Below are 19,397 nucleotides of genomic sequence, written 5' to 3'. Positions count from 1 at the left end.
TCGTTTTCATTAGCTTTCGTATGTTCTTTTCGCGTATTTCACTTGACTTCCAAGCGTTTAATTACATGAAATGTTGTTTATATTGCCGGTTGTCGTGTCGGACGCCATTTGCAAAATGGCGTCTGTGTTGACTGGCTTTGTGTTTGGGTGAAATGTTTTTCACCTTAATTTTCGTTAGCTTTCGTTAGCTTTCATATGTCTTTCGCGTATTTCGCTTGACTTGCCAAGTGTTAATTACATGAAATGTTGTTATATCGCCGGTTGTCGTGTCGGACGCCATTTGCAAAATGGCGTCTTTATTTACCGGCTTTGTATTTGTGTTATGGTTGGTTTTTCTTTCTTTTCACAGATTGAAAAATTACTATTATCATATCTGATAATGTTCAGGCGACTAGTTCGAGCGTGTTACGCTGGAAGAAGTTAGCCGGCGGCGACCCAGGTTGTCGTGTTCGTGTGGCCTCACTTCTAGATGCGACCTTTGTGCGGGCTTGTCTGATGTCGAGTTCGCGGCTTACCTGAAGGTGGTGTCAGCGAGGACCAAGAAGGTGGAATCTTCGAGGACCAAGAAGGTGGAATCTTCGCCTTCGATTGCTGACTCCGTGGCGGAAGAGTTACGTTCAATTCTACCGACCATGCTGGAAGAAACAATGGCGTCAATGGCGACCTTACCTAAATCGGCGAGTTCGGGGTCAGGTCCGGTTCCAGTCCCCTCTTCAGGGGGTGCGGCTTCTTCAGCTCCACCGTTACTTAAGACTTCGGATGACAGGCCTGCGGTCTCTACGCAGCCCTCTAAGAAGCCGGCTCATTCAGATAGACGCTCCACGGATTCCAAGGCTCACCGATCTTCGGCGGGGAAGTCCCCTTCGGCGCATCGGAGCCGGGACCGTAGCCGTTCCACATGACCTGTATGGCTCCCTACGGGTTCCATAGATCGTCAGCGCCAACCTTCAGTTGATGTGGCTTCCAAGGCCTCCGAGGGCTAGACGGGACCATCCACGGTCCGGTTTAACCAGCGGCTTCCATTACGGTACATCGATTGGCCTGTGCTCGAGTTCTACGAGACTTTGGTGATGAAGCGCCTGCGGCATCTGTCATTGAAGAGCCCGACTCTACGGACCATATGACTATGAGGGATTGCTTGGCGGCTGTCTACGACATGTTGCCGTCCTTGCCACATCCAACGACGATGTGGTCATCCGTTCCTTGGTATCCACACGGGACCGCCCACGGTCCGGTTCTCCGGTATCTCCATCGGGCCATGACCAGAGCGACTGGCCTGTTCACGGGTGCTACGTGACTTTCTGATGATGTATCGGTTCATGCGGTGCTGGAAGATCTGGATGCGGCGGACCACTTGTCACTGAGGGATTGTCTGGCTGTCATATCTGATATGCTACCGCCGCTGGCCCATCCACCGGTTTCAGCCAAGAAGGGTCCGGGTTCGATGATCGCCACGGAGGTTCCACCGGCAGATATCGGCATTCGATCGTTGGCTGCCACAGGCCCCCGTCGGTTTACACGGCTACCAGTAACTGGCCCGTGCGTATCGTTGTTCCAGCAAGCAGACGGAGCCCTGTAACGAATTGGAAAATTGCGTCATCGGCTCACCGTTCGGTACCGTCGTCCCGTGATCGATCGAAGTGGTGCAGTGTCCAGGGTTCCACCGGCTCCTGCCGGTCCGTGTACATCGTACCGTCCACACCAGTCGGCAGCTGATTCGGCGTTCAGGGTTACACCGGCTCCTGACGGGACCGTCCACGGTCCGTGTTTCCGATGCAGCCAGTACATTGGATCGAAGTGCCTGTGCCAGGTTACTGACCGATTTTCCAGATGATGCGTCGGCACCTTCCGTTATAGAAGATCCGGACGCAGTGACCCACATGGCTGTGACTGTTTGTCTCGCTGCGGTGTATATGCTTTCGTCACTTCACAGTCCACTCGCACCATTCTAGAAGGTTTCCGTTTGAGGACTGATCCGATGTCGGTTTACTTGAGTAGACTTCGTTTGTGCCGTTCCCCATTCGTCACAACGAACGTTGATCCCGTCTTCAACCTATCCTTCAACGGTGTGACGCCGGCCTTGGATGACGCTGTTTCCGGCGGGACCAGACGTCTTCCTAGAACTTACAGATTGGCACGTCCTGTCGATGGCTTCAGTTCAGCGTACATGTTGTACATGGCGACCATAACTCCTCATGTGCAGGATGCCAGAGGATATGCCTTGTTCTAGCCGTCGACTTTGATGTTGGTCTACCTTATATCTTCCGTGACGTCGATGTGCACTACGATTGCACACTATCGTCAACCGACTTGCCTGAAGCGATCCATTCTTGACTTTCAGCACAAGCCGGTAATCTTGGCAGACCTGTGGTCTACATACGGCTCTTTGCCGTGAAGGGGTCGACGTTACAAGCGTTCCGGGTTGGTGACGAAGAAAGTCTACTGGTCCGGTCACTTGTGTTGAGATCCCGTGCACCGATATTCTCTTGTTCGAGGAAGGTTCAGCGACATTCGGCAGATCGTTCTCTCTATATCCGGTGGCGATGCAAGACAGTCGCTACTTCCGCTGGTTCCGGAAGTTATCCAGTTGCCATCACGTGGTACGGGGGTTTTACCGTCACCGTTTTCCTATGGTTCATTGCGGCTTATCAACTCACTGACGTTTACTGTTGTTACCGCCAGAGTTCGTGACCGATGCTGTCTAGATGGTCTCTGCTGCTGTTTCGCACCGGGTGGTGTGACGGCCGTGGATTTTAGCCGGTTGCTGTTTTGCGTTGCTTCACTTCCAGGTATATCGGGCATGTAGCGTAGCGAGTTGCTACGCTGTCTTGGCTCTTGCCTGTATCACGGGGGTCGCTGTTTCCGATGTCTTGATTCCTGAATCACTCTATTACTGTTTCATGAAGTATCATTGCAAGAGTAATTTTGACGTCGGCGCAACATTTTATGCTTAGAGGTCGCGGTATCCAGTTTGTTTCTGAATCCATGCATTCAGTACAATAACGCAGATTTGCTGATCCGGTTACCAGTCGCCTTGCAGTCCAGTCCCTGTTGGTGGCTGTGGTTTCCAGATGAAGCCGATCTACACATCAACCTGTTGGAGATGTTGTCAGTTACGTCATCTTTCATTGGCGAGAGATGCTGTCAGGCGCCTCTCTCATGGTAGCCACAGACAGTACTACCGCGGTGGCTTATATCAACCGTCAGGGCGGAACCCACTCCAGCAGTCTGCTGCAGTTGACTTATCGTCTCTACAAGCTGGTTGACGAGATTCCGTTGCAACTTCGGGCTCGCCATATTCCAGGGGTTTCCAATGTACTAGTCGACACACTGTCTCGGCCGTCGTCTCCACAGCCGACGGAATGGATGCTCCATCCCGAAGCGTTTCGATGGGTGTGCGACAGACTTTGGACACCAAACATCGATCTCTTCGCCACACGATTCAACCATCAGCTGAGGGTTTACGTGTCTCCGGTGCTGGATCCCGAAGCTCTGGATCTCGACGCCTTGGCCATCAGCTGGGAACAGATGGACGCGTACGCTTTTCCTCCACGAATCCTCCTTCCAAGGGTGCTTCAGAGGTTTCAGCTGTACCATTGTCGCCTGTTACTCATTGCTCCAATGTGGCCATCCAGGATGTGGTATCCAGATCTAATACGTCTTGCCGATCCACATCCTTTACCGCTGCCAGACTGGGATCATCTGTTGCTGCATCCCACGTCAAGACTATACCATCCACGTCCGCAGTTGTTCCAACTGCACGCGTGGACTTTATCGCCAAGAGTTTGAGAAAGAAAGGTTTTTCTTCACAGTCTACGGCGGCCATTTTGAAAGCGCACAGATCATCTACTACTAAACGTCAGATGGCTTTGCTTTCACCGAGGGTGTTTCCGGCAAAACCTCAAACCTCAGACGATCCAGATACTTCGTCTTGCTGGGTTTTTTGGCTGTATCTGCGGACCACTTTACGATTAAAGGGGTCTACCATCGCTGGGTACGTTTCGGTCATCGCTACTGTTCGTGATGTCGCTACTGGAACGAAGTTATCGGGTATTCCTGAGATCCATAAGATGATCAAAGGGTTTCGCCTTGATGATCAAGTACACCGGTTTCGGCCACCAAGATGGGACCTGAATCTGGTGTTACGAGCGTTATCGACCGCACCTTATGAGCCGATCGAATCCTCTTCCCTGCAAGACTTGATGCGGAAGACGGTGTTTTTACTCGGTTTTGCCACGGCTGCCCGTGTCTCAGAACTCCATGCTCTTGATGTAGACTTGGTACGTTTTCACCAAGATCGGCGTGCAGTCAACTTGGGGTTACTCATGAACTTTGTTGCAAAGAATCAGTTACCAGACCAAGCGCCTCGTTCGTATGTTGTGCAGGCCCTCTCCTCTATCGTTGGTCCGGCGGACGTTGAGGACTTGGCGTTGTGCCCTGTCAGAGCCCTGCACCAGTACATCGAGAGGACCAGATCTTTTCGACAACATCGCAAAAGACTTTTCCTTTCCTGTAACCAGAGTCGGTTGAGGGACCTTACCAAGAACACGGTGGCCACCTGGATCCGGTCTTCTATCCTGACCGCCTATCAGAAGGAGGGTTTACCTGCTCCGTCTGCTTCTAATCCGCATGAACTCCGTGCCTTGGCTGCCACGATGTCCCTGCACTGCAACACACCCATTCAGCACATTATCACTGGTTGGTTCTGGGCTACGGACTCCATCTTCGCCAACTATTATCTGAGGGATGTCACCACAGAAGACGTTGAGGGGTTCCATCATCTGGGTCCGGTTGTTGCTGCACAGACTCTGTTGAATACAAGCCGTCCTCGTCGCCGTTGATGTCTGTCTGATTCTGGGCTGCATACCGAGATGTCCATCGAATAGACAGATGAGGATTGCTTAGACTTTTGTTCTTTTGCACAGTTCACGTACTGGTGCCGGAACTTTTGTCTCGATAACCTTTACCCTGCACTGCATGTGGTTATTGGTTGTCGTTATTGAACTAACAGATCTTTGGTGTACTAGACAGAAAACACTCGGGGGTCTTGTTTTGTTCAATGTTCTGACGGATGCACCTCATTAGGTTGTCGCTTGTTATTGAAAAACTATAACACTTCAATACGTGAGGGTTACCTAACACCTGCATCCCTGGTGGCTACGTCTTCCCACCCTGTCAGAACCAGCATGAGATGTGGCTTCCGCCTCCTGGTCCATGTGTTCTAGGAGCCGTACCTGCCACTGCTGACGGATGCCACCATTCTGGTTGTTGTTACTAACATCACCTGCATTGGTCTGTGACGGGCATCCCTAGGATGAGGGCTTACCAAGGTTGGCCTTATTCTTCCACTAGTCAGCCTCTTTCCGGTTGGGGAGTTATCACAAGCATCTACGGATCTCGGCACCCACCACCATCTGTTGAATGCTGCACTTGTTTGAGGACAGGTAATGTCTATAGAAATGGAGAAAACTTGAGTGTTTTCTCTTTTATAGATACATTACCTGTCCTCAAGATTCATCCCGCCCGGGCCTCCCCGCTTCCTGTTCTCCGTGCGATGCGCTCAGGGAAAAAGAAGGAAGTTACAGTCATGTGACCGGAACTAGAGAGCAGTATGCAGTAGAAGAATTTAGGCCATCCCATTGGCTGTTGGGATGTTCGGACCAGACCACTTGCGTGGGGGGGAGGTGCACTTGTTTGAGGACAGGTAATGTATCTATAAAAGAGAAAACACTCAAGTTTTCTCCAATTCCACAACTTGAGGTTTGATGTGAAAGATGCAAAATTTATTAGTCTTGGTTTACAGTAAGCTGTAATGGAAGTTGAAATATTTTATTGGACATTATTTTCTAATTATCAAAAGTCATTGAATGGGTTTTTTATTTTAAAAAAACCCACTATTCATGATTAGTTTACTGATTGTAGAACACAATGAGTTTCCGTTTCCACTTTATGATTTTATGCTGTTTTCTCTCTGCATTGAACATGCTAGCAAAGCATCTTTTTTGCTGTAATGGACTGTGAATGACATTAAAAATACACACTGTGAAATGCCTGAAATGCTGGTACTTTATAAGGACATGAAACGGGTAATAAAAATGTAAAACTGTAAAAATCCTATTCTCACCATAATGTGTTCACGTAACAAAGAAGTAAAACCAGAGACAAAGTATGTAGAACAAGGCTGAAACATACAAAGGATTCAGCTACAAAAATGAGATTTTGTCTGTGTATTTTGTTTAGTTGCAGCGAAGAATTCTAAGAAGTCTAAGGGAAATAACTTATTTTGCCCAGTGGCAGCTCATTAGTTTTAATATTCTCAAGTTATTATGCAAAGATTGTCTTAAATGTCACCCCCACCCCCACCCCCAGTGCTGGAGTAAATACTCAAATGAGGGCAAAAATTAGATATTCTGGCAAAATGTACTAACCTGAAGCTTTTTACCATGTATATCCATCATTCTACCATTAAAATTAGTTGTAATCCATGTAAAAATGTGTTTGCAAGCCATTTGCTAATGTAAAAAAAAAAAAGTTATGCAGATTCTGACATTTTCATTTAATTCGGGCAAAAACGTGCCTTTCCCCTCCAAAAATGGGAGCCTGTATGCCTATGAAGATTGTGTACAGAATCTGTTCATTCAGGTGCTTGTACAGTTGAACCCCCCCCCCCCCAAAAGTTTCTCCCCCCCCCCCCCCATACATTTAACGGGGAGCATGTGTTGACCCCCGCTATAAAATTTTATCGCCTGTCTAGACCCACCTGCTAAAATTCCTGCACAAGCACCTGTAATTTTTATTTATTAAAATAGAAACAACAAAGTGAGCACTATACATGTACTTGTCACTGGATTTAAAGCTGCTGAAGACTAAATCCCATTATTGGCTTAGACTTTCATTCAACTTTCTTATTTATCACTTTCTATCATTCTCATTGTCTTTATATAGGTTGGGGTTTTGGGGTTTCGTTAGGGTTTTTTTTAAAAAGACTTGAATTTCTCCCATGATGTTGCACGATTTTGATCCTGTTATATCAGTTTACTTTAACAGTTTCCTGTGCTGTCCATGACAAAATCTCGACATTCTCCACAGTTGCAGTTTCTGTGTACTTTCTTCAACCCACCTGGCATCCTCATCCTCATCCACTAATAAAGGTGGTCTACTCACACCATTAACTAATGGATCACTGGTAGGAGAGCAGAATAGTAATTGGTTAGTTGTCTTTTAGCAATGCCTGAACACTTTCTGATGTGGTGTGCCTGAACCTTGAAAGGATATAGGTATGTAAATAGTTTACATGTACGTCCAAGTCAGAGTCTTAAGTCTGATGCGGTGAGACGAAGTCCAGAGACAAAGCTAGTGAGAAATGGTAGGCCCAATGCCCACATATTAAAAAAATTATAATAATAATAAAACAAGGAACAAGATAAGGAAGATGACCAAAACAAAAAAACGTTCGAAGATAAATAGCTGCTGCCAGATTTGGAAGAAACAAGATAGAATTCAAAGGGTAGCAAGGCCATGAGAACATTCATGGATATTTGCCGGAAAGAAAGAAAATTATATATTATAAACTCCGATATTGGATCTTTCACGGTCTCTGTTGGTGTTATTTTTGTTTTATCTAGGCCAAAATCTGTAATTACTTTCACAATACATGTGACATTACCTACACAAGCTGACTATTGTTGTGCATTCATGTTTGAAAGGATGCCGTCTGTCCAAAACTGGCCTTGGTAGCGCAGTGGTTAGGCCTATGCCATTGGACTACAGACTGGTAGGTACAGGGTTCGCAGCCCGGTACCAGCTCCAACCCAGAGTGAGTTCTTAAGGACTCAATGGGTAGGTGAAAGTCCACTACACTCTTCTCTCTCACTAACCACTAACTAACCCAGTCCTGGATAGACAGCACAGATAGCTGAGGTGTGTGCCCAGGACAGCGTGCTTGAATCTTAATTAGATATAAGCATGAAAGGAAGTTGAAATATCTGTCAAAGGTAATTATAACGGTCCCCTACTGGACCACCTTGAAGGGCCTATAGGTTTTGTTTTCATCAGTCTATTCTATACAGCTTCCCAAACTGTTTTTTTAATGCAATGACTCAAAAATGTTACGCTGACGTTTTATATGTAGTATTATCATGTAAAGTTAAGACATCCAGTTGGAACGATTCCACATAATGATGTCCCAGACTTTTTCCTCTCTCACATTTTGTGTATATTAAGTTTATCATGTAGTTGTGCAGTGCCTCTAGATATCGAGCTGAAATTTTGAATATATCTTCATCATGTAGACTTATACATCTGGTCTCTGAGAATTGAAAATCTGCATGACCCATTTATCGGTTACGCAGAAATAAATCCATGTAACCCATTTCCTTTTTGCCTAACTAGTTATATACATGTAAATGGTGCTCGAAATTGTGTGTGAACCAAAAATAGGTTATGCAAAATTAGATTTGTGCGAGCAACGCGCGTAGGAAACCATGCTCCCAATTTTCAGAGGCTTGCACATAAAGTTGTTTTATGTAGATTTACCCATTTTTCAATAGTTTTGTCCCATGCTCTTGCCATGTTTCAAGATATTGAACTGACGTGTATCTACACATGTAGCTTTTATCACAGAGCTACAGATCAAGTTTGTTTCTTAAAATGTGGCCCCATTTTGACAGCACAATTGGTTGCGTACTGTAACTTCAGAGTGATGCAGTCCGCGTTACATTTCATCGAGGGCAGTAGAGCAAATGCATTATCACCCTCTCAGAAAGGTTATATTCATGTATTACAGATTCACATGAAAATAAAATGGACCCGGTAGGGGACATGTATTGATTTGGCAGTACTTTCAGAATGTTCACTATTGTCAGATGCAGTCGTAACTTATTAATATTAATTAGCGGTTAGTTTCTTTGCAGGTCTTTTTTCTTTAAGTTAGAACACATATACTTTAGCCATTGGATTCATGATCGATATTACTTGAATATTAAAATGTAAAAAGTAAATGTATATGACAAATTAAATATATTTTTATGAATTTCTGTTGGTTTAGTCTTTTTTCCAGACTGTCTAGCGTTAATGTATTTGACATTAATCACCAAACAATAGATATGTTAAAAAGTAAAGTTTGTTTTGTTTAACGACACTACTAGAGCACATTGATTAATTAATCATCTACTATTGGATGTGAAACATTTGGCAGTTTAGTCTTAGATAGGAAACCTGCTACATTTTTCCATTAGTATCATGGGATCTTTACAATATATGAACAATCCTCCAGACAGAACATACCATAGCCCTTGATATACAAGCCATGGGACACTGGCTAGAATTGGAAATAGCCCAAAGGGCCCACAGACTTGCGGGGGAGTGTCAATTTCAGACAGCACTTGACCCCGATATGTGTGCAAAAGGTTTAGGCAATCTTTTATATGAACCATCCCAGACAGGATAGCACATACCACGGTCTTTGATATATCAGTCGTGATTCACGGACTAGAGAAATGGCCCCACCGACATAAATTCTAAATGGACTGCATCAGGCAACCGCTTTACCTCTTGGCTACATCCCACCCTTTGTATAAAAGAAAATGATTTAACAATGCATTCAACACATTTTATTTACCCTTATATGGCATTGGACATACGGTCAAGGACCACATATTGAGGGAGGAAACCCGCTGTCGCCATTTCATGGATTACTCTTTTTCGATTAGCACCAAGGGATCTTTTATCTACACCATCTCATAGAGAGGATAGTACATACCATGGCCATTGATGTACCGGTCAGGCTTTGTATAGTCAGTATGTAACCAAGTGGTAGAGTGTTTGCCTGAAGTGCGATAGGTCTCAGGATCAATGGACTCTTGCAGCTTATCAGTAGGAATAACCTAGTAGCAGGTTTCCCAAATAGCTAAAGATTAATATGTGAGGTGGTGTCACTGAACAGCTCATCCTTTCATAAACCCCCCCCCAATGGATTGACAAAATGGATCAATCAGTGTGTGATGTTCACGAAACAAATAAACTGGAATTTTAGCACTTGAAATTGGCAAATGCTTCTACTCCCAACAATGTGGACACGTCTTTCCATCAGAGTTGGACAAATCCACTAGCCCGACGCTAGTGCTTTTTAACACAGGGCTAGAGACAAATGCATTTGATGGTTGAATGCATGGTGGCAGAATTTTTTTTAATAAGACTTCAAAAGTTTACATTATGCAATGCAATGGGGGATTTAAATGTACCAATCTTTATAAAAAAAATTGGCATAGGAGCATATCAAACATTGGAGTACATGTAAACAAAATTTTTTCAATAGGAGTCAAATTTATAAAATGGATCTTTCTGCCCAAATTGATTTAATAATCCATACATGGCATTGTAAACTTGTTTTTTTGTTGTTGACAGAATAGTGCAGCCATACCAGTGTCATCCTTTGCATGTTTAGAGATGCCTGAAAGTTGTTCATTTTAAATGGGTGCTGTGTTACATTAAGATACTTGCCTTCTGGCAATAATGCCATAAATGAAAAATCTCCATCAGTTTCAGCCAAATGGCCTTGCCCTTTAACCTGGCAAGACCTGCCACCAATGAACTAAAATGGTATCACAGCAACAAGCACATGACCGTGAAATCAGCAATGCAGTGGAGATTGATGTGGAGTTTTTAATAAATTCTCCATAGCATTTTTTGCCTTGGACTATGATCGATTTGGGGGTTTTGGGGGTTCCTTTTACAAAGGAAATGTTTTGGGTTTGTTTTTTTCACAACAGCATGTTTTTTGCCGTAGACATTTTCTTAATTGCAGGGGTTGTCACACCAACCAATGCATCATGGAACAAAACAAAAAAAAACACCACCAAAACAAAGTGACACTGAATGTTTGTTTATTTACATTCCTCTATTTGAGAGGGATGAACCGTGAGGAGTGGGTGGCTCCAATACCTGGTCGACCATGCTTCACCGGTTTGTAGGTGATGCTGAACTCCCCCAGGTAGTGACCAATCATTTCAGGCTGAAAATAAAACAACTCACAATATCAATAACCAGAAATGAAAGCACATACTGAACAATGGCTAACAACCTCATTTAACATCACGGCAAGATTATAAAACCCAAGATAAAAGGAAGTGTCAACTTTTTTTCATCAAAATACATATTTATTTTATTGCCGATAAAGTCTGCATCTGTAATGACACCATCACAATTAATTCTATATTGGTACAAACAAAAGGTTTATACAGAAATTACTACCTGAAACCAGCAAACAATATCCTAAGAATGGTCAACCAACACCAATTTTTTGGTGAATTCATGAATTCTTGATAAATCCCCTGGATACATATGACTCGAGCACTTACAGTTTTCAAGTAAAATTTTATTTATTGCTAACAATTGACATAAAATAAATATAAAACATTCAGATATGGCCACACAGGGAGCAAAAAAATGTATTTAAGAGGGCTAGGTTAAAGATAAAACTGATTACATAAATACCTACCTTAATTTCCACCTGATTGAAAGTCTTGCCATTGTACACGCCCACAATACTGCCAATCATCTCTGGAACGACAATCATGTCCCGCAAGTGAGTTTTGACAACCTGAAAATAAATAAAGTTATTGTTAACTAAGAATATTGTGAAATAAGACAAAACTATTGTTCTGAAAGTGCTGTTGTTTAAACCTGCTGCCCTTGATCATCTTTACATGACGAGAGTCCCTATTTGGCACTGTAGACACAAACAACCAGGTCTTCTGATGTTGCAAGTTACATCCTATACTGGCTAATGATTTAAAAAATTGATTGTGACTTTTGCATAATGACATTTCTGACCTATCACAGCTGTGTTAATATATAGAAAGACAGTAACATATCACAACATAATATCTTCTTCAAACATAGTTTGATACATTTGTAATCGACAAACAAAAATTCATTTATAATTTTGAAAAAACAAAAACATTATCAAAGCGTGGCAGTTTTGGTCAACAGCTAGGCAAAATTACTGACACATCCACCAATGGAAGGAGGAGGAAATATTTTATTTAACGACGCTTTCAACACACTTTATTTATGGTTATATGGTATTGGACATATGGTTAAGGACCACATATTTAGAGAGGAAACCTGCCGTCGCCACTTCATGGTCTACTCTCTTCAATTAGCAGCAAGGGATCTTTGATAAGTACTATCCCACAAACAGGATAGCACAAACCACGGTCTTTGATATACCAGTTGTGGTGCACTGGATCCACCGACAGGGATCAATCCTAGACCCACTGTGCATCAAGGCAAGTGCTTTACCACTGGGCTAAGTCCCGCCCCCCATATCCACCAATAGTTACTGTAGCACATTTAATCTCTAATCTCGTTTTCTTTGTGTCCTTGCCCATGTCTTACACTATATAAACATAAATGTGTTCAGTAAGTTATTAAATAAAACATTTCTTTCGGTCATCTCAAACAGGACATCACTGGATATAAATTGTATCCAACGGGAAAGAAAATAACAGATTCAGACCTTTGATTACCATTTCTATTTAATGTTGATAAACTTTGCGTAGACTGCACTAGATGTCAGCTAGTACAGAAGGATTGGATTATCATTTCTGTAGCAATATTTTTATAATCAGAGATATTTACGACAAAATATCACCAACTCCAAATTGCAATACCTTCAATAGTTATTCAACATGAAGTTACATTAAAGCCTCAAAATTCTCGAGACTTCATGATCCACAAGAACCCAGATATTAGCTTTAAACATACTTACTTACTAAAATCTAAAAATTCATAATGGAAATGTGTCATGGTTTGTACTAAACAATAGCCACTGTTGAGATACAAATTGCCATAGATCGGGAGCATCATTGATGGCACTTTTGTGCAGTCGGTAAAGCTCCTCAATGATAGCAAAATGTTTACACCTGGTGTACATTATCTACCCGTACATAACATTAGTACATAGGAAAATGATGTCTACATATAGCAAAATAATCTTTCAGGCGTTTATTTGTGGAAAAAGTCGGGTTTTAAAAATTGACGTGGCCTGGTTTTAAATTGCTGTTGGTGCATTGCAGTGATCATTTAATACTAACTCTAAACCACTGGCCTCAGACTACTGTAGACAAGTCCCCACCAATCTAACATAACATTATTTTATCTGCCAGCTTTATCAGAAAGTCAATATTGTTAACTTGATCCTGCACAAACAGCTCTTACAACATGACCCACCTAGTGTGTATAACCCACCACATTATATTCTTTGCAATTAACATTAACATGTCTTGTGGTTTTAATCAGTGAAGATATTTATTTACATGCACGCAAACTGATCAGAGTAATACAATTATTGATAACACTACGAGTAGTCAATATAATTGTGGATAGTCTGATATATTATAAATGTTGATAACCTTTGCGTAGACTGTACTAGATAAAAACTTGTACAGAAGGATTGGATTATCATTTCTATAGCAACATATTTTTTATCGATAATATTTACAAACAAAAATATTACCGACTCCTAGTTGCATGATGGGTAGTGTTGTACAAATACATTCTACACTGGAAAAAAGTTTGTTCATGTTAAGAAAATGATTTAAAATGGTTACTTGAAAGAAAATGTATTAAATGAAGAATTTGTAGTAGACACTGTGTAAAAATAAGCAACTGGCTATTTGGCAATGGACAGGGTGAGCTATGCGGTCTACAATCTGAGCTAAATCTCTATCCATAGAAAGCATTAAGATCAGTCTGGCAACTATTGTAGTCATATCCTACTTGACTATGACCACACCAAATATTACCTCTGGCTTTTCAAGTGGACCAGCTTCTTTCTTTGCCTTTCTCAGTCGCTTGATTAAAGCCAGTGGCTTCCTCTTGAGTCCGCGAGCAAATCGCCGGCGGGCACGGCAATGAAACAACTCCATTAGCTGCTCACTGGAAAAAAAAGTTCAAACTCAAAACAAATTTACAAGAAGGAAACCCTAAACCTAACCCACTTTCTTTAGGGGGGAGGCCCTATACCCCCTATTGCATTCAGCACACACATTGCAAAGATTTAATTTCACAGTGCCATACCCAAAAATTGTCTTTCTCGCAGAAACACTGTTACGGTGTACACCAAAAAGAAAACTTAACCCTAAATTTGAAGTGTAGGGGAGAAAAAATAGCAATTGGCAAACAAAATGATTGTTCTCGCAATTTTCATAGACCACTCTCATGAAATTTGAACGTGTTAACAGTTGCGGAAGACCATAAAGCTAAATTATGTCCCATTAATATGTGGTACACATTCATACCTCGACATATCGAGCAACTGGTTAAGATCAACACCACGGAAGGTATTTACAGAAGTAAGTAAATTGTTTATTTAGCGACGCACTCAACACATTTTATTTACGGTTATATGGAGTTGGGAGTGTTTACAGAAAGTCCTTGCGGAAGACCATGAAGCTAAATTATGTTCCAATAATATGTGGTACACATTCATACCTCGACATATCAAGCAGCTGGTCGAGATCAACACCGCGGAAGGTGTATTTACGGAAAGTCCTCCTCTTCTTCTTTTCAGCCAACTCTTGGGGATCGAGGTCGGCCTGAAAATATGTTCTTAACTTGTACACAGCATATAAAATAACTCAATAAATATGGGATCTAAACTGATAGGACTACATAGTTGGCTAATGTTCCAAATGAAAATCACAGAGGGATATTCATCCGGAATGACTTTGGAATATTCCTTCGAAATGACCCAACCCTCAACGAAGTGTTGGATTTGTTTAATTTGGAGCTGGATTCTGCCAGTCTCTGTTGGTAGAATTCATGTTTAAAGGGGTACCACACGTTTCGCCCCCACGTGCATAACCAGTTCACTCCCACAAAAGTACCAGTTATCCCCCCTAAAGATACCACTGTGTCGATGTGAATGTGTCATCTGGACCCATCTGTGTGTGCCAAGCTTCCTCTAGTGCAACCCTATATGAATTAATTAAAACTGGTGATTATATCGGTGCCCTGACTGATTCATGATCCGTCCAAATCGTGGAAAGACAACGATCCCTCCCCTTTAAGAAAAAAAACACATACGCATTTTAACATGCCTCTAAAGAAACAATACAATATTTAAAAGTAACATAACTGGGAGTTGGGGGTGAACGGACAAAAAATTTGGGGCAAACAGGTACATGAGGCGAACAGGTCAAACTGGGGGCAAAACGTCATGGATTCATGTTTAAGTGGCTAGGAAAAAGAAATAGCCCAGTGACTGACTGGGATAGATCCTAGACAAAGTGCACATCAAGCCAGTGCTTTACCACTGCCATTGGGCCACATTCCGCCCTAGTAGAGGGTGCATATTAAGTCACTACTTTTCTTGTCCATGTCCATTCGGACAAGTTCCGCCCTTTTTCCTCATGTGCAGTTTGTTGGGATGTACTTTAATGCAAACAAAAGCAGGGATTTACCGGACGCACAAAACTTGTGTATAGGACGCACTAAAACTTAACTGGACCCGCAAAAATAGAGATACTGCGTCCCGTGGGACGCATAAAATATCTGACATTTTCAGTAACCCTGTCCACTATCAAAGATCGATCCATTCTGTGTAACACACTATTTCTTTTCTACCTATAAACTGCGTATTCAAATGGGGATTCCCCATATCGAAAACAAAAAGTTTTAATCTCTGGGAACACTGCGTCTTTATCCTTTGCTGCGCTTAATCGGGTAAAGTTGGTAATTTCCGGAAAGAGATCGCAGATTTGTGATCATTCGGAACTTCTCGTCAACAGGCCGAACACAATCGGAAATTCCCAGACGAATAAAACAAATTGGTTAAATGTTGTGATTTGCATTAGCAAACAAGTAGCACAATTCATAAACATGGTATTGAGTGTCATTTAGCTTGCAGGAAATGGTTCAAATAATTATACAGATCAAAGTGAAATGTTGATTTTGAAAGAATAAACAATGAATACCGACACTGATTTCCCGAAAGGAAAAACAACAACACAGCTCGTTAAATTTACTTTAATGAAACATATAGTATACACATGATTTGTTGTCTGCAGCTCTCTGTCGTTTGTGTGGTTTTGGGACCCTTTGTATTTAGGTTAGGACCCCCAGAAAAGAAAGAGGGGTATAATATCCGCCTGTTCTCCCCCCCCCCCCCCCCACCCCTTATTATTTTTAGTTAGGAGTTAGGGGAGGGGGTACCGGGTGGATATTTTTCCGGTTTATGCATGTGCATTTTTTTTTTTTTTCATGTAAACAAACCGGTTTATGGGGTAGCCCGTTTTTACACGTTAAGCGATAATTGCTGTCAAGAACTAAGCAGTAACTAGTTTCCCATTTTAAACACCAAATACAAAATTTTTATATTAAAATATTTGCACGAACTTAACAAATAACATATATACATTAACTTTATTGATATAAAAATTAAATAATTTCATCGATTACATTAGATATTAAAACAATTAGTAAAGACTGTGGACTGAATTCTCACCATGTTGAATGTTTTTACCGGAAAGGACAATATTTAGCGGAACTCCTTGATGCGGCTGCGCGCAGGTAAGATACTGCATGAATACATTGATCTTATTTATTTATACCGTCTTCTTTTGTTAATAAATAATAAAGTTTTTTTTTTTTTTTTTGTTAACGACATCACTAGAGCACATTGATTTATAATAATAATAATAACAACAACATTATTATAATTATTGTTTTTGTGGTTGTTGTTATTATTATTATTATTATTATTATTATTATTTTAAACTTCACAGCAATTACACCCAGTTTAAAAAACAAAATACCACACTGACTAAACTTGCATATCGCCATTGCTCATTTCAGCCAGTATTCCAAACGGTGTAGAAAGGTCATGGTATGTACTATCTTGTTTGTGAGATGGTGCGTATAACAGATCCCTTGCTGCCAATTGAAAATAGATAGTAACCCGTAGTGTGCTGGCAGCGGCTTTTCTCAAATGTATCCTCAGCCGGATGATGATATGGTAAACATGTATCAAGTATTGCAATATTAGCAGATTGGGGAAGATGTGATCTTTATGTTGATTAGTGGCGGGATTTAGCTCAATCGATTGAGTGCTCGCTTGAGGTGCTTGCGTCGCAGGATCCAACCACCCCGGTGGATCCATTCAGCTGATTGGGGTTTTTTCTCGTTCCAACCAGTACACCATAACTGGATAAAGGCCGTGGTATGTGCTATCCTGTCTGTGGGAAAGTGCATATAAAAGATCCCTTTCTGCGTTATGACAATTGTAGTGGGTTTCCTCTGATGACTACGAGTCAGAATGACCAAGTGTTTGACATCCAATAGCCGATGATTAATTAATCAATGTGCTTCAGTGGTGTCGTTAAACAAAACAATTTTATTTTTTTATTTCATGTTGATCATTATATAAGTGTGTTAAATATTGATGTAAGCTATCTACTCATGAAAAAGCTTGATATTGCTGGAAGAGTTATTTGGGTAACCGGGATAAGAACACTGTTAAATGCATATGGTTTTGGATTTTTCCTGGGCAAGTCAAGGATGTTGGTGGTACATCCCAATTTGTATTTATGTCTAGACTGAGATTAGAAGATTGTGGGGGAAACAAAGAATTTTAGGAAAATTTAATGATTCAGCTAGATTGTTTTTCTATATACAGTGTGCGATTTTGAGGAGAGTTCGGGAGCCCGAGGCTCGCAAAAATCATACAGGACTCTCTAGCTTGGTTAGCATACCAGCCCACATAGCTCGTAAAATTATTTGTACAAATTAGATTGATTTTTCGAAATGGCACAGTCGACATATATCTCAAAATCCTGGGAAACCTCAGTCTTGAATAGCGATATTTTCCATGGTTTCATGCAAAACATTTAGTGTATCTTCTGTTCTACTGGAAACGCACGACAGGGCTCGCTTGGTTGGTGGCGGGCTCTAAAGATTTACAAACAGGAAGTCCCTATGACACTTACATTTTTAAAACCCAAATCGCACACTGTATTAGATGTTGAATATTATATGGCACATCAGTGCAAGAGAAAATAGACGTATACTATACCTATTGAGAATTCATGAATTACCTTTACGTTGTAATATTAGAACAAAACCTGAATCTTCAGTAGAAAACAAAATATGTCATATATGTAATAACAATTTTATTGAAGATGAGTAGCATTTTATGTTACTATCATAAATGATTTCTTGGATACGTCGCTCACATATTTAATTTTGCGTAACCTATTTTTCTTTCGCGCACTAAATTAATGACATCATTTACATTTACATAACGGGCTGCCACAAAACTGATTACTGAATTAGTTTTTGCGTAACCGATAAATGGGTTATACACATTTTTAATCCTCGGAGGTCTGCGTAAAGGGGTACTACTGGCTCTCAACAAGAACTTTGAGAGGTAGTTTTAACGGGTCAATGGATAGATGAAAGGCAACTACACTAGATGGCACTGTCTTACTAACAACTAATAGTCCAGATAGCTGATTTATTTATTTATTTATTTATTTATTTATTGTTAAATGAAATTTGATCCATAACATTTCAATAGACGTTTGTTTATAGATAAAACCAGAATGCGGGGTTTAGCCATCAGTATTTTATGAAGTTGCAAGGTGCGAGAGAACTCTCGTTTTGGAATTTACGGTGACAAGATTACGTTGATTGATCTCTGTTTACAATGATTAAAGCCGATTTTTGAAATCTGCACTCTGAAGTCAGGTTTAAAACATGATAAAACATTTCTGAGGTTTGAGTCTTACGAAATGGGTATAACTGACGATTCTCCAGAGAAACATGATAAGTTAAAGCGATAGTATCTGGCGCGGTTTTTGATTGTATGGAATTCTGCAATTTCTGGCCCATAGAATCGGTGACAGATTGTCCGTGCAATGTCTCGCCTAGCAAGACTGTTTCCTCGGTTATTCAGAAGCAACAAGGACAAAACAGGATCAAAAGATACAAGCAGCGACTCGAAGAACCCACAGTGTCTGGTTTTGTTCCTCGATGAGACGAATATTAACATCCCTTTCAAGGTTTGTAACTTTGTTGAAAGTTTGTAATAATTATTGTAGCCTGATAACTACTCTGCCATCTGAGAGCTAGAATGACATTTGGACGGTTACGATCACTCTCTCAGTCAGAGATAACTCGATAAAGAAAACAGAATTTCTACCTACCAATGTGTATGCAAAGATTTCCGCTCAGCCATTCGGATTTCATGTTAACAATCGTTTCCAGTACCATGTCGGTAAATTCACGGAACCAAAATTTTGTTTCCCATGATTATTACAATGTATATCGAGTACGACTATTAAATAATCAATAAAAAAAATTGATATATATTAATCACTAGTGTGTACACTCAA

At 41.3% G+C, this 19,397-nt stretch overlaps 2 protein-coding genes across 2 annotated transcripts in view; one reads left to right on the top strand and one right to left on the bottom strand.

Annotated features, from left to right (window-relative positions):
• Positions 1–10,866: 10,866 nt before the first annotated feature.
• On the bottom strand, positions 10,867–16,559 carry LOC121380905 (40S ribosomal protein S15-like). The gene is made up of 5 exons (XM_041509936.1): positions 16,511–16,559; positions 14,497–14,600; positions 13,809–13,941; positions 11,498–11,599; positions 10,867–11,011 (listed from the first exon to the last, which is right to left on the bottom strand). The coding sequence occupies exons 1-5, from the start codon at positions 16,511–16,513 to the stop codon at positions 10,898–10,900; spliced, it is 456 nt and encodes a 151-aa protein (XP_041365870.1). The 5' UTR covers positions 16,514–16,559; the 3' UTR covers positions 10,867–10,897.
• Positions 16,560–18,685: 2,126 nt separating this feature from the next.
• The window catches only part of LOC121379397 (band 4.1-like protein 4), a 68,072-nt gene continuing 67,360 nt past the window's right edge, over positions 18,686–19,397 (top strand). The window contains exon 1 of the mRNA XM_041507998.1: positions 18,686–19,064. Within this exon, the coding sequence (XP_041363932.1) occupies positions 18,921–19,064 (144 nt within the window). The 5' untranslated portion in view covers positions 18,686–18,920. The remainder of the gene's footprint in view (positions 19,065–19,397) is intronic.

Source organism: Gigantopelta aegis, chromosome 2 (assembly GCF_016097555.1).
Source record: "Gigantopelta aegis isolate Gae_Host chromosome 2, Gae_host_genome, whole genome shotgun sequence".
NCBI lineage: Eukaryota > Metazoa > Mollusca > Gastropoda > Neomphalida > Peltospiridae > Gigantopelta > Gigantopelta aegis.
Note: the sequence above shows the minus strand (reverse complement) of the source record. Positions and strands in the feature narration are given on the sequence as shown.

Coding starts and splice junctions, on each gene's coding strand:
- LOC121380905 (XM_041509936.1), bottom strand. Junction 13,942..14,496: donor CAGCTGCTTGATATGTCGAG/GTATGAATGTGT, acceptor TTTTTTTTCCAG/TGAGCAGCTAATGGAGTTGT. Junction 11,600..13,808: donor GTCCACTTGAAAAGCCAGAG/GTAATATTTGGT, acceptor ATTTATTTTCAG/GTTGTCAAAACTCACTTGCG.